The sequence below is a fragment of the Myotis brandtii genome, unplaced genomic scaffold, assembly GCF_000412655.1.
Source record: "Myotis brandtii unplaced genomic scaffold, ASM41265v1 scaffold691, whole genome shotgun sequence".
Taxonomy (NCBI): domain Eukaryota; kingdom Metazoa; phylum Chordata; class Mammalia; order Chiroptera; family Vespertilionidae; genus Myotis; species Myotis brandtii.
In genome coordinates, this window is record NW_005370704.1 from 1,054,026 (window position 1) to 1,068,781 (window position 14,756).

At 49.9% G+C, this 14,756-nt stretch overlaps 1 protein-coding gene across 1 annotated transcript in view; it reads left to right on the top strand.

The window, feature by feature from the left end:
- Positions 1 to 11,251, top strand: part of ARRDC1 (arrestin domain containing 1) — an 18,497-nt gene extending 7,246 nt beyond the window's left edge. Inside the window, exons 7-9 of the mRNA XM_014529695.1 lie at positions 6,484 to 6,577; positions 10,408 to 10,644; positions 11,000 to 11,251. Of these exons, the coding sequence (XP_014385181.1) occupies positions 6,484 to 6,577; positions 10,408 to 10,644; positions 11,000 to 11,251 (583 nt within the window). The remainder of the gene's footprint in view (positions 1 to 6,483; positions 6,578 to 10,407; positions 10,645 to 10,999) is intronic.
- Positions 11,252 to 14,756: the final 3,505 nt, after the last annotated feature.

Sequence of the window (14,756 nt, forward strand, 5' to 3'; positions counted from 1 at the left end):
TCGTGGAAGCCTGGTGGGTGCTGTCTGCCGTCGGCGCCCCAGGAAGCAGGCCCAGCGAGGCCCAGGGCTCCGAGCCTGTGGCAGAGGCGATGGGTGCAGGCAGCTCCCTCAAAGTGTTCACTCTGTCCTGGTTTCCCGCCGAGACTTCCTGACCCTAAAAAGAACTGAGTTCCTGGGCTGTCCCCTCCTCCACTTTGTGGATTAGTAAGCGGGGCTCCTGCGGTTTCCCTTGCCCGGATCTCCCAGCCCCAGAGCCCAGGGGGGCGCACTCGCCTTAAGGCTTCTGACCCAGCGAACCGCACCTTTTAGCAGGAGGCCGCCCTGGCCAGTCCTATAACTTCCTGGCAGCCGGGCTGCCGTGTATCTTGATTCTTGAACCTTATTTTTTGTTCCTTAAAGTAATATTCGCACATGCAGGTCGTTTAAAAACTCAGGTGGTGCTAAGAGATGTTTACAAGAGGCCGCCCTCCGCCCAGCCTTTGGAAAGGCAGCGGCCACTTGGCAGTCCAGCGTGTGCTCCACGTGTAAGTCACCTGCTATGTTGTCCTGTGTCGATCTTTTTCTACTTTTTCATCACCAACTTTAGGGGTTATCTTTTGGCTGCCACTCATGGTAGAGGTGATTTCAGTTCTCCTACTGTCTTCCCTCAGTGACTCACAGTTTTGGTTAAATCCCCATCCAGAATCTTCATCCGTCTGTTCAGGTCATTGTGCCATGCTGAACGGGAGGCTAAACTACAGTTTTTTAAAAAAATGTATATTTTTTTTATTGATTTCAGAGAGGAAGGGAGAGGGAGAGAGAGAGAAACATCAATGATGAAAGAGAATCATTGATCGGCTGCCTCTTGCATGCCCCTACAATGGGGATTGAGCCTGTAACTGATTGCCCTGTCTGGGAATCGAACCCATGACCTCCTGGGTCACAGGTTGATGCTCAACCGCTGAGCCAGGCCAGCTGGGCTACCATTTTTTTTTTGTACATCCGTTTCTTCTGCCTTGGAGTCAATTGCCTTATTTTTTCATTTGTCCAATTTCCTTTGAACCTCAGAATAATGTTCTCACACCTTTCATTCTGTAAAACATTTCTCATTTTATGTTTTTACCACTCAGCTCACCAGTGTTCCCCGGTGCTCCTGGGCCACGCTGCCCCCGTCAGGGTGCTGTCCTCTGGGGGTTCTCACGTTTACCGCCAGGCTCCCCGCCGCGACCTGCTCCTCGTGCTGGAGCACAGGCCCCAGGCCCTTCGCAGTGTTTGTTGGGACTTGACTGTGTGAGAGTGAGTGTGTCCTACCCCACGTTCACAGGACAGTGGGCTGAGCATGGCGTTCCAGGTGGGAAGTAGTGTTAAGTTTGAAGTGGCTCCAGTATCTTCTAGTTTTCGTTGTTTCTGTCTCGAAGTACAGTTTGATCCTTAATCCTTGTCGAGCGTTCTTCCCCTCCTCGCTGAACTTCCAGTCACTGCGTCCTGGATTGTCCCAGGCCCCGGGATTCGCCTCGGGTAGCCTTTCCATGTGCCCTGTGGTGTATTGAACGGCCCAGAAATCTGGAGATTGATGCCCTTTCATTTATAGGAAGTTCCTGTAGAATGTATTTGAGGTGGGTTATAATCTACTATTTCCTCTCTGTTCTCCTTTTCTAATTCCTTTACTTGAGTGGTAGGCTTTTAGTACTCTAATTTTTAAAATGTCTTCTCCTTGTCATGCATTGATCTTTTTGTTCTATTTTTTTTTAGGAGCATCTTTGATTACTTTCCAATTCTTTCACTGAATTTTTAACTTCTGCTTTCATGTTCTTTACTGTTCTCTGTTCTTGTTAAAATACCTCCTGTTCTTGTTTTATGTGTATATTATTCTTTATTTCAATTTTAGTTAAATTTCTTCAATTACAGGTAAAATAGAAATTATTTAAAAGCCCTGACCCGTGTGTCTCAGTTGGTTGGATGTAGTCCTGTGCACCACAAGGTTGCTGCTTTGATTCCTGGTCAGGGCACTTGCCCAGGTTGTGGGCTTGATCCCTCCTCTAGGGGGCGTGCAGGAGGCAGTTGATCGATGTTCCACTCTGCATCAGGGTTTCCCTCCTTCTCCCATCCCCTCTCTCTAAAAGCAATGAAAAGTCACTAAAAGTGTTTGTTTCTTGCAGTTTCTGTTTCCCTGCACGCTCTTTGATGTCGTATCTTTTGGACTCTTGCTTTCGTGCTGGAGACCGTCCAGTGTCTGGTGACCCTGTTTAAGAGTAAAGGGATACAGAGGGGAGGCTGTTGGGGGTCTTGTTTACTGTTGGAGGGTGAGGACTCATGTGTTTTTGGCTCCCCCCAGATGTTCCTGTCTGCTGGCTTGGCTTCCTTGGAGAAGGGTCCTTCGCCTTTGTCTTGCCTTGTTGGTGTGAGTGGGTGTTCTGGAAGGTGAAAGGCAGCAGGAGGCGGCCTGCCCGTGGCTCAGTGGGGAGCCTGACCTGATGCTCCTGTTCCAGTGGAGGAGTTGACCCCTGACTTGCTTTGTGCCCACTGTCCCGTGCGGTCCATTCCCGGTGGGGTTTACAGAGCTGACCTCTGGTGTCCCGGGGCTGCAGAAGAGGAGTGCTTGACTGAGTGCGGGGGCCCAGGGACCTGCCTGAGAGTCCAGCGTCCCTCACGTGGGTTTTCACATCCACACCCCCTTTCAGCTGCAGGCATCGCCCCCACTTCTGAGCCTCGTGTGGGGTCCCTGCCCTGGGTCTTCCTGTTGATGTTAGTGTGGGGTTTCTCATGGCTCCTAGTGGACTGTGCTTCTCTCTCCTCTTCTCTCTCTGGTTGACTTTTGGTAAGAGAAGGGGGTGGAAGTCTGCTCCGCCGTCCAGGAGTCAGAAGCAGTTACTGTGAGCCCGCGAGGCGAAGCTCAGCCACGCTGGGAGCACAGCACCTGTGGGCAGGGCAGGGCTGCTCAGGGCAGGGCTGGGCTGGGCTGGGCAGGGCAGGGCAGGGCAGGGCAGGGCTGGGCAGGGCTGGGCTAGGCTGGGCTGCCTGTCGGGTCTCACTGTGCTCTGTGCTCTGGAGTCTTGCGGGTCAGCCAGGGCAGTGGAAGCATCTCAGCCCTGTGCCTGCCCACAGGGACGTCGTGGGCAGCTTGGTTGTTGGAGACCCCCCCTGTGGTCAGTGCCAGTGTGGGGGCGGAGCCCTGGTTTCCTGCTTCTGCTGCTTGTCATGTCACAAAACGGTTGTGTGTATCTGACCACAATTTATTGAGTTTGTCTTTGAACGTAATGTAGCTCACAAGAACCGTATTTTTGGCTCTTCCCGGCAGGAACTTGATGTTCTTTGTCGAGTGTCATTGTCCATCTGTCACTGTGAGCTTGGCCTTTATTTTGGTCAGGGGGCAGCAGTGACAGGGCGTGGCTCCCGGAGCCTGGTCTCGGCAGGTGTGATGCAGAACGCGTCGGTTCCGGAATGAGACGCCCTCCATTCACTGCTCGCTTTTATTTAATTCCTGGCTTTTCCATTTGTTCAAGTAAATCTCTTCAGAGGTTTTGGATTTTGAAAACAAAACGTTGACGTGGTTCTTTTAACTTGGAAGGTGGCATTTCCTTAGAGACGGTGTCTTCCCGGGTGGGAAGTCACTTTCCCAATAACATCACTGTCAGGGGTATTTTTTTTGAAAAAGTTTTTGGACTGCTTTCTGCATCTTTTTTTTTTAATATATTTTTATTGATTTTTTTTTTTTATTGATTTCAGATAGGAAGGGAGAGAGAGATAGAAACATCAATGATGAGAGAAAAATCATTGACCGGCTGCCTCCTGCATGCCCCCCACCAGGGATCGAGCCCACAACCCGGGCATATGCCCTTGACTGGAATCGAACCCGGAACTCTTCAGTCTGCAGGCCGATGCTCTATCAAACCAGCTAGGGCTCTGCATCTGTCTTTTAATAGGTTTGTAGGTTCTTTTCAGAGTCTATTTGAAAGGCTCTTTCTAAGGGTCTGTGAGCGCTTACAGAGCACTTCTGTTTATGAAGGGCTGCTCGAGGGATTGTGTAAGAGGGTACACATGCTTTTGAGATGGGTCCCCGATTTTACAAAACGTCATCGCGTGATAGAGCAAATGTTACCGAGCAGGAAGTGAGGTGGCATCTGTGAAGAGTAAACAAGGAAGGCCTGAGCTGGCCTTGACGTCTGCGCTGGACATGAGCCGTGAGGACGTGTTAGTCCAGGTCTTGAAGGCGTGAGGCAGGAGTTGGGGTGGTGAGGGATAGTATGTTCATTTTAACTTTTTATTTTAATTTTTTTAGTCTGTACATTTTAAATAAAAGGTTCCGGATTTTAGCAAATGTAGAAAACTGAAACCTAGAAACCCGAGAGTGCCAGCCATGTCGTGTCTCTCCTGACCCTCACGGGGTGCGTGCTGGTGCTGAAAGTCGGCTGTGGTCAGCGAGGGTGCCGTCTGCGCTCTCCTCGCACCGTTCCGCCTCCACACTCACTAGCCCGTGGTGTTGGTTGCGGGGACGTTCCAATTTCCTTGATTATGAATTGGGTGAGCCTGTACCCTTCGGTTCAGTTACTGGGTCAGAAAGGGCGAGTGGCATGAGGTGACGCTGGAGAGGCAAGGACAGGTCATATAGGGCCACGTCGCCATGGCAACAAGTGGCTAAACAGTGATTGAAGGGTTTTAGGTGTGGAACGATCTTTGTCAAAGATGCTGGTGCTGTGTGGAGAGGCTTGAAGGAAGACCAGCACAGAGCAGGGGCCAGTGAGTGGGCTGGGCCGGGGCAGGTGGGGTTGCAGAGAGGCCAGTGGGTGGAGTCGGGGTTTGTGTGTTTGAGTTTGATTTTTCAGTAGTAGATAAGGTAATTTCTGAGCTACACTATTAAAAACTCAGAGTATAGCCCTACCCGATTTGGCTCAATGGATAGAGCGACGGCCTGTGGACTGAAGGGTCCCAGGTTCGATTCCGATCAAGGGCATGTACCTTGGTTTCGGGCACATCTCCAGTGGGGGATGTGCAGGAGGCAGCTGATCGATGTTTCTAACTGTCTATCCCTCTCCCTTCCTCTCTGTAAAAAAATCAATAAAATATATTTAAAAAATACACAAAAAACACAAAACAAAAAAACCTCAGAGTATAAAAGAGTGTTATAGCGTGAACCATCTCCCTCCTTAGTCCCCCAGCCACTCACTTCTCTCGGCAGGCCAGCAGGGTTGAGATTATGGAGCCCCTGCAAGCAGTGCGTTTAGGTATTTTAGACGACGTGTTATGGAATTTTCAGATCTGCTCCGAAGCAGATGTGGGGAGAGTGAGGGCCGTGCACCTGTCCCCTTGCACCCACAGTCCCCTGCTCATGGCTGGTTCCCTCCCTCAGTTACCCTGAAGCAGTTCTCAGACACACTGCATCTGTGACTAGTTCAGCTAATACTCATATGCCAGTCAGTAAGTATCCAGCCTTTGTTCTGACTTTTATTTCATTTCAAATTAGGAACAAAGTGTGGTCTATTCATTGCCCTGGATAGATATCTCATAAAAAACTCGATGTATTGAATTCCATGTATTTATCTTTTTCTTGCAATTAAGTTTTGAAGATAATGGTTCATTTGTCCCAAACTTTCCGATACCCTTAGTTTTGCTGATTGCATTCTCCCAGTGTGTTTAATATGCTCCTCTCCTCTGCAATTCCCGTCCTTGAGGCTGGAGACGTGGAGCTGCTGCTTCCCGGGGAGGTAGCTACCAGCCTCCTGTGGCTGCGGAGCAGCTGAACTGTGTGTGGTTGGTGTGAGTTGAGATGTGTAAGGGCCACATACACAGCAGGTTTTGAAGACTTCATGGGAAAAAGGGAACGCAAAGTGTCACGTTAATACTGTAAAATACTGTTTGCCTGCCATTTTGGATATATTGGGTTAGATGAAATATTATTAAAAGTAATTTGTGTTTCTAAAGTGTGGTTACTAGGAAATTTAAAATTACATACATGGCTCAGATTGTGGCTTACATTATGTTTTGGTTGGACAGCCTTGGGCTAGAGGCTCCATCAGATGTAAGTTTGTCTTTAAAAAATTGTTTTAGCAAGAATACGTAGTAACTGGTACAGTGTTGAGTTTTTTAATCAGGCATAATAAGATTGCTTTGTGATGTTAATCATTTATATTATTGCTCAGAGCCAGTAACTCATCAGGGGTTGCAAAATGGCAGTCTTTCTCCATTTATTAGCTGGAATACTTCTACAAGGGAAAACTGCTTTGTTACCAACCTATATAATAAAAGCCTAATATGCAAATCGACCAAACGGCAGAATGACCAGGTGGAATGACCAGTCGCTATGATGTGCACTGACCACCAGGGGTCAGATGCTCAACACAGGAGCTACCCCTAGCCTGCAGGCCCCAGGCCAGCCAAGGCGGGTACCAGCGCCCCTCCCCCCCATCACCCCGTGGGTCCCCCCACAGATGGAGGTGGCGTGGGGGCGGGGCTGGCGAGTGGGCAGTACGCCTCCCTCCCCCCATTGCTCCTCCAGTTGCCCCACAGATCAGCCCTGATCGCCGGCACCCTACCCGTGCAGAATTTCGTGCACCGGGCCTCTAGTAAAGTATTCCTGTGGGAAAGGAGATACGGATTCTGGGTACTGCAAGCACCTGACACCCGGAGCCTCCCGGAGGGCTGGCGGGCCTGTGTAGCGGGAAATGGCTCGCTACGCTGGTAAAGATCATTTCTGTCCTGGAGTTTAGGTCGTCTCCTCCCCGATGCATCCCAAGGCTAGTGTTTAAGCTGAGGGCGTGTCCTGAGCTCCTGGAGCGCTGGGGGGACCAACGCCGCCATCACGTGGCAGGGAAGGGTGGGGCGCCACGCCCGCTTAGGGTGCCCTCTGCTCCTCATGGAAGCAGGGCAGGTCCTGTCATGCCCCTCTACAGGATTCAGGAACAGCAAGGCCTTGAACCAAAGTATGGAGGTTGCATTTGGGGGGAAATATTTTTACTGTATGACACAAATACTCTAGAAAAATGCACATGTTAGGTGTACATTTTCCTCCATGTCTCCAGTCCAGCAGGGACATTACCAGGACCACGCAGTCCCCTGGGCCCTTCTGGTGTGTCCTGTACTTCCCCAGGGTCACTGCCGTCTTGGCTTCTGATGCCGCGGGCGGCTCTGCCTGGTGGTGAACTTGGTAAAAGGCTGCCATGCCGTGTGCCCAGGGTCTGCCTTCCCGTCAGTGTCACATGGGTGAGGTTCGCCTGTGTGTGGCCCCTGGGAGTGCATTCCTTCTCCTGCTGTGCACTCCCTGGCATAGCGCCTCTTCCTCCTCCACTGTGCTCTGTCGTGGGCATTGGAGCTGTTTGCAGTCAGGGTGCTCGGGCAGAGGTGACGTGAACCTGCTGTGTGCCCTTTGGAAGACAGGCACCGTTGCTGTCGGGTGTACCCCGGGTGGGCGCTGATCACAGGGTGTGCGTGTGTATCGAGTGGTTCGTGCCACATCACAAGTGGAAGGCGTGTCCGTGGCTCCACATCCTTGCTGACATCTGGGGTCATTTGTCCTTTTCTTTTTAGCCCTGCCATCTAGGTGTGCTGTGTGTTTAATTTTGCCTTTCTCGATGACTAATGACGTTAAGTGCCAGCATGCTTTTTGGTTATTTTGTTCAGTCACTTTTGGGATGTGCCTATGTATTTATTTACTTATTGACGGAGGGGGGGGGGCGGGGGTTGGGGAGCGCGTACATGCACAAAAGAGCAACATTGATTCGTTGTTCCTCATATTGATGCATCATTGGTTGATTCTTGTATGTGCCCTGACCAGGGATTGAACCTGCAACCCTGGCATATCAGGACGAGGCTGTGACTGAGCGACCTGGCCAGGGACTAGAGTAACTTTTTTTTGTGTAGACCTGCCACGCTGTTCCCACAGCAGATGTAGCGTCTTACACCCTGCCGTTTCCCACACATCGCCAGCACTTGTCATTACCTACCTTTTTGATAGTCGCTGTGCCCGTGGGTGTGAAGTGGTATCTCTGCAGGTTTGATTGGGAGTTCCCTACTGACTAATGATGAGCATTTTTGTTTTTAATATGCACTTGCTTTTTTGCTTTTTTGTTTTAAAATATTTTTATTGGTTTCAGAGAGGAAGGGAGAGGGAGAGAGAGATAGAAACATCAATGATAAAGAGAGAATCATGGATCAGCTGCCTCCTGCATGCCCCACACTGGGGATCGAGCCTGCAACCCACGCATGTACCCTGACCAGGAATCAATCCCTGACCTCCTGGTTCATAGGTCAATGCTCAACCACTGAGCCACGCCAGCTGGGTGATGTTGAGCATTTTTTATTTGCTCATTGGCCAGTGGTCTATCTTCTTTACAGAAATGTCTACAGAAATCCTTGTCCGTTTCAACTAGATTGTCTATTTGTTGTTGAATTGTAAAAGTTTTTTACATTTTGGAGGGTGTAGATACAAATCCCTTACAGTCTATGATCACCAAATATTTTCTCCATTCTGTAGTTTGTCTCTTTACTTTGTAGACAGTGTTCTTTGAAGTGCAAATGTTTTTAATTTTGATGAAGTCCAATTTGTCTACTTTTTTTGCTTGTGCTTTTAGTGTCATATCTAAGGTCAAATCTAAAGTCATGCGTTGTGTTTTTCTTCTAAGAGTTTTGTAGTTTTAGCTTATATATTTTTGTCTAGGATCCATTTTGGTAAAATTTTTATATATGGAGTGAGGTAGGGTTGTTTTATTCTGCATGTGAGAATCCAGTTGTCTTAGCACCACTGGTTGAAAAGACTGTTCCTTCCACATTGAATTGTCGTGACATTTGGTTGTAAATCAGTTGACTATCAATGTTAGGGCTCATTTCTGGACTCTGAGTTCTAGTAGATTGATTTGTATGTCTGTCCATATGCCAGGACCACACTGTCTTGATTGCCATAGCTTTGCCGTAAGTTTTGAAGTTGGGAAGCAAGAGTCCACCAGCTTTGTTTTGCTCTTCTGGGTCCTTTTTTTATTTATTTTGTTTTATATTTTTATTGATTTTAGAGAGGAAGAGAGAGGGAGAGAGAGAGAGAAACATCAATGATGAGAGAATCATAGATCGGCTGCCTCCTGCACGTTCCCTACTGGGGATCGAGCCTGCAACCTGGACATGTGCCCTTGACTGGGATGCAAACCATGATCTCCTGGTTCATAGGTCGACACTCAACCACTGAGCCATACCGGTCAGGCTTCTGGGTCCTTCGGCAATGTGTGAATGGCATGCATATGACAGACCCCAATGCCCTGTAGGAATGACTGCTATACTGGCCACTGATCCCTTGTGGGCCTGTAACTGCCCCAGGGAGCCTGGACCCGGGACCATTTCTAATAGGCCTTCCAGAGGGAATGACCAGAGCCCATCTCAGCCCATTCATTACACCAAGGTCGCAATGATAAGGCAGGACCCTCAGGAGCTCCCACTGCCTTCCTGGGGAGATTAAACATACTAACCTAGATCCTGGCTCAGGGGCAGGCTAACTAGTCTTATGGCACCAATTTCTTTTTTTTAAATATACTTTATTGATTTTTTTACAGAGAGGAAGGGAGAGGGATAGAGAGCTAGAAACATCGATGAGAGCGAAACATCAATCAGCTGCCTCCTGCACACCTCCTACTGGGGATGTGCCCGCAACCAAGGTACATGCCCTTGACCGGAATCGAACCTGGAACCTTTCAGTCCGCAGGCTGACACTCTATCCACTGAGCTAAACCGGTCAGGGCTCTTTTTTTTTTTTTTTAAATATTTTTTTTTAATTGATTTCAGAGAGGAAGGGAGAGGGAAAGATAGAAACATCAACGATGAGAGAGAATCATTGATCGGCTGCCTCCTGCACCCCTCACATTGGGGATCGAGCCTGCAACCTGAGCATTTGCCCTGACCAGGAATTGAACCGTGACCTCCTGGTTCATAGGTCAACGCTCAATCACTGAGCCACACTGGCCAGGCAGGACACCAATTTCGAACCCAGGCTGCTCCCGATATTCAAAGAAAACTTCAGAAGCTCTCTTTAGGGCCACGTACCTCTACCTCAAAAATAAGAATAAAAAAATAAAAATTGGGGTGGGTGTTGGATATTTTAGCAGTGGTTTTTGTGGGTAGATGCGCGGCAGCTGAGAGCAGCCACGCTGTGTACTGCCCCGTCCCGTGTCCAGTGCCGTCAGGGGGACGGGTTCAGTTACCTTCCACACTCGAGTCTGACACGGTGGCCTGGTCATTGGCCCTGCAGGGATCTGTTTATTCGCGTGGCTGGGACCAGGGAGTGTGGTCGTCATGATAACGGCTGTAGGTGTGTTCCATTGGCAAATGGGGTTTAGAGTCCGTGTGTGTTAGAGTCGGGTGCTGTACAAGGGACTGAGATGGCTTTTGCCCTTTAGTGCTTACGGCAGCCCTACCAGCCAGGTCGGGTGACTGTCCCAATTCTTCCTTTCACAGAAGAGGAAGAGGAGGGGCTGTGTCTTGCCAGGCAGGCAGTCTGAGGTGTGGACCACAGTGTGCACAGCCACCAAGTGGAACTTCTTTAAGAGTCAGAGGCAGTTCCACTCCAGCTTGCTGCTTGCACAGTCTCAGCTGCAGACCTGGAAGCTCCTGAGTGGACTCTGCCCGGCCCGTCTGGAGTGGGCGGCGCCCCTCGCCGAGTCCTGGCTGCCTGCACCGCTCACCAGGCAGCTGGTAGCCCCTGCTGCTGCTTTTGTCTGATTTCCGCCTCAGCTGTGGCTCTCCCTGCCATGAACTGTGATCGTCCTGCGAAGCAATGCTGTTACCTTGTTGTTGAGACACTGGCTAGACCTGGGTGGGCTTGCCCTTCCTACTTCTTGTTTCGGTTTCTGTTTCAGATCATTGCTTTCAAGACAGGGTGTGAGTGGCAGCTACCTCCTCCTGCCCCGGTCCTTCTCCCTCACTCTGCTGAGGACCTGAGGCTGCAGGAAGCTGCCTGGGCCTCGCTCTCCAGGGACCCACTCTGGCGGCGGACAGCTGTGTCCTTCCCGAAGCTGTGGACATGGCCCATGTGTCCATCTGTCCGCAGATGGGCATTGGGTTGCTGCACTGCTTGTCTCCTGTGCATGCGGCTGCTGTGACGTCAGCAAAGCTTGGTGTGGACCTCTGCGTTCATTCTCTGGGTGTGCCCCTGGCAGTGGGATTGCCAGGTCAGGACAGCCCCGCGCAGAACTGTTCCCCAGGTGACCGCACCATCGGCATCGCCACCAGCAGGCCGTGCGCCCAGCTCCCCGCACCCTTGCAGCCCTCACGCTGGCTCTGGCTGCCGCAGCCTTCCTGAGTGTGAAGTGCTGCCTCGTGGCGGTTTCCTTGTGTGTGATGATCAGTGAAGTCGCATCTTCCTATGAGCTTGTTAGCCATTCGGACATTTTCTTTTAGGGATTCAAGTCCTTCCTTCAGTTCGGTTCTCTGTGTTGCTGGTCATCAGAGCTCTTTCTCTGCAGGCGCCTCGTTCCATTCGCTCGCTCTATTGCGTCCACAGGTGTTGTGCTTCTTTTACAACTGAAGGTAGGACCCTCCCCCAGCAGAAAGGTTTGCCTCGCTTTATGGTGGAATTGCTTCGCCGAGGGCATGCACTTTGGGCATACGGCTGCTTGTAGTGCTCCTTTGTAACCCTTACTGTTTAGGGAGGGGTAGCACTGCTCATCTCGCATCCTGACTTTCAGTCTTTTCTCTCTTTCTTGGTCAGTTTAGCCAAAGGTTTGTGATTATGTTGAAGCCTCAGAGAAGTAACTTGATTTTGTTGCTACTCTATTGCTTTTTTCTTCTCTATTTCATTTATTTCCACTCTAATCTTTTTTTCTTTTCTATTTCTTTTGCTTGCTTTGAGTTTAGTTGCCCCTTTTCTGGTTTCTTTTTTTTTAAATTTAATATATTTTATTGATTTTTTACAGAGAGGAAGGGAGAGGGATAGTTAGAAACATCGATGAGAGAGAAACATCGATCAGCTGCCTCCTGCACACCCCCTAACTGGGGATGTGCCCGCAACCAAGGTACATGCCCTTGACCGGAATCGAACCTGGGACCCTTCAGTCTGCCGGCCGACACTCTATCCACTGAGCCAAACTGGCTAGGGCCTTTTTCTGGTTTCTTAAGGTGGAAGCTTAGGATCTTGGTTTAAGGGAGTTTAAAGTGATCTTGCTATTTAGGGAGTTTAAAGTGATATATTTTCCACAAAGTGCTTCTTTAGCTGTGTTATGGAATTGTGTCCCCCACAATGATATGTTGAAGTCCTCACCCCTCCTACCTCAGAATGTGACCCTATTTGGAAATAGGGCCATTGCAGTTGCTTTCGGAGGTTGCACTTGAGTAGGTGGGCCCTGATTTAATAGGACCTGTCTCCACATCAGAGAGGAGAAGGCCTGTGAGCACAGACGTTCAGAGCAGAGGGAAGATGATGTGAAGGTGCACGAAGACCACGCCATGTGCCTGGAGGGATGTACTTACCAGCCAGGAACACCTAGGAGGCCCCTGGAGGGGCAAGGAAGACGCCCCCCAGCGCCATCAGAGAGCGTGGTCCCCGACACCTTGGTTTTGGACTTCTGGCATCCAGAACCGGGAGACGGTGAATTCCTGTGGTTGTAATTCGCCAATTTAGAGCGCTCTGCTGCGGCGGCCCTGGCGCACTCAATCCAGTGGCCTCCTATACATTTCGAAATGTTGTGTTTTTATATATTTTTTTCAGTTCAAAATATTTCTATTTTCCCTTGTGATCCCTTTTACCCATGGGTTATTTAGAAGTGTGTTGTTTAATTTCAAAATATTTTGGTATTTCCTAGATTTCCCTGTCGTGTTGACTTCTAATGTAATTTCATTATGGTCCTGCTTTGTTATTTGTGTATTTTTTGTTGTTGTTAACCCTTAGCTGAGGATATTTTTCTATTGATATTTAGAGAGAGTGGAAGGGAGGAGGAGAGACCGAGACAGAAACATCGCTGTGATTGGTTAGGGCTGCTTTAGCTTCCATTTGTTTAAATTGGTTAGTTTTTTAATGGCTCAGACCCTGTTCTGTCCTGGAGCGTGTTGGCCGAGTGCTGAGCAGGACGTGGTGGGCTTGGCCGTGGTGCGGTGGGCTGCTCCGTGGCAGGGGTCTTGGTCTCTGGTGTTGAGTTCTCCTTATTCGTCCTTATTTCCTTTATAGTTTCTCTGTTAGTCTCTGACAGTAGGGTGTTGAATATCCCACTCTTATTGATGAATTTTCTTTTCACTGTTGTCAGTGTTTGCTTCATGCATTTGAGGCTCTGTTGTTAGTGTTGTGTGTATTCGCAGTTGTTTTTTTATTGTGAAATGCCCTGCTTGTCTCCAGCAGGGTTTCTTGTTTGCAGGTCCATTTTGTCTGGTAGCCGTCTGGCCACTTGAGTTCTCTTACGGTTTCTCTTTGCATCGTGAGCCTTTTCCTCGCCTTTTACTTTAAAATCTTTGTGTCTTTCCATCTGAGATGTGTCTCTAGCAGACACATAATCAGACCATATTTTAAAAAAATATGTTTTTATTGATTTCAGAGAAAAAGGGAATGGGAGAAAAAGATAGAAACATCAGTGATGAGGGAGAATCATCGATAAGCTGCCCCTGCACGTCCTACACGGGGGATTGAGCCCTCAACCTGGGCATGTGCCCTGATCCTGGTTTCTAGGTCGATGCTCAACCACTGAGCCACGCTGGCCAGGTTACTGTCATATAATCTATAATAATAATTATTCATTTTGTTTTGCTGTTTGCATGAAGTCTGAGAATGCTATTTAGAAAATATTGCCACCTTTAAGAAAGGACTTCAGGTATTTATTGTTTTGTATTTAGAGCTACAGCCTGGACTTGCCTGGAGGGCTGGCCTAGCTGTGAAGGGGAGTGGGGGTGGGTGCGCGTGTTTGCATGTGGGTCCTGCTTCTCTGTGATGTGGTACGTGGGCGCCGGGCTCTGAAGCTGAGCTTCTCATGACCGGCTGGTCGAGTGCTCAGGTGCCCTTGGGCGTGGCCTCAGACTCCTTCCTAGGTTATCTGTCAGTTTTTTAAAAAATTTCTTTATTGATTATGGTATTACATATGTGCCCTTATCCCATCATAACCCCCCCAACTCATGCCCTCACCCCCCTGTTGTCTCGGGGAGCGATTTGTGTGGGGGCTGAGCTGTTACTGGTGGTTCTGTAGGATTCTCCACCATTTTTAGGGCGTTGACAACTGTACAAATGGTTTCCTTCTGAGAAAATGAAAATTATTTTAGAATGTTTGTCAATCTGAGGTTTCAGGTGCACCGTGGGCCCCCCCTGGGGCACGCCCCCTGCCTGGAGCTGCCTCTATTTCATGACCCAGTTGCCACTGCTGAGAAAGGGCACTGAGCGTGCGGCGCCTCCGCCTGCCGTTGGCTGTAGTGAGTGGCACTCACCGAGGAGCGTGGCTGGAGGTCCTCTTCCCCGTCAGCCCTTTCCACAGGCGCTCTGGGCCGGGGTGGCCTAGGAGGTAGGGTCACCTCCCCCCCCCCCCCAAACCCCCCCTGAGTGGGGAGGGGGGTAGGAGGGCCCCCCAAAACTGCAGCGCTGAAAGCTGGGTCAGGCTGGTCGTCCTGGCGGGAAGAGGGAAGAAGCTCCTAACTTCTCCAGTCGTGCTGCTGGGAACCCGCTAACAGGGCGTCTCTGTTTCCTCCTTCCCTGCCCGGTGGCCCCGGTGGTCCCGATGGCGGTGATGGGAGAGGCTGGGAGGGCACGAGTGAGAGAGGGCAGGCGCTGGGCTCCGCGTGGCCCAAGGAGCTGGCCTTGTCCCTGTCTGTTCCATGCAGGCTGCAGAAAAAGGAGT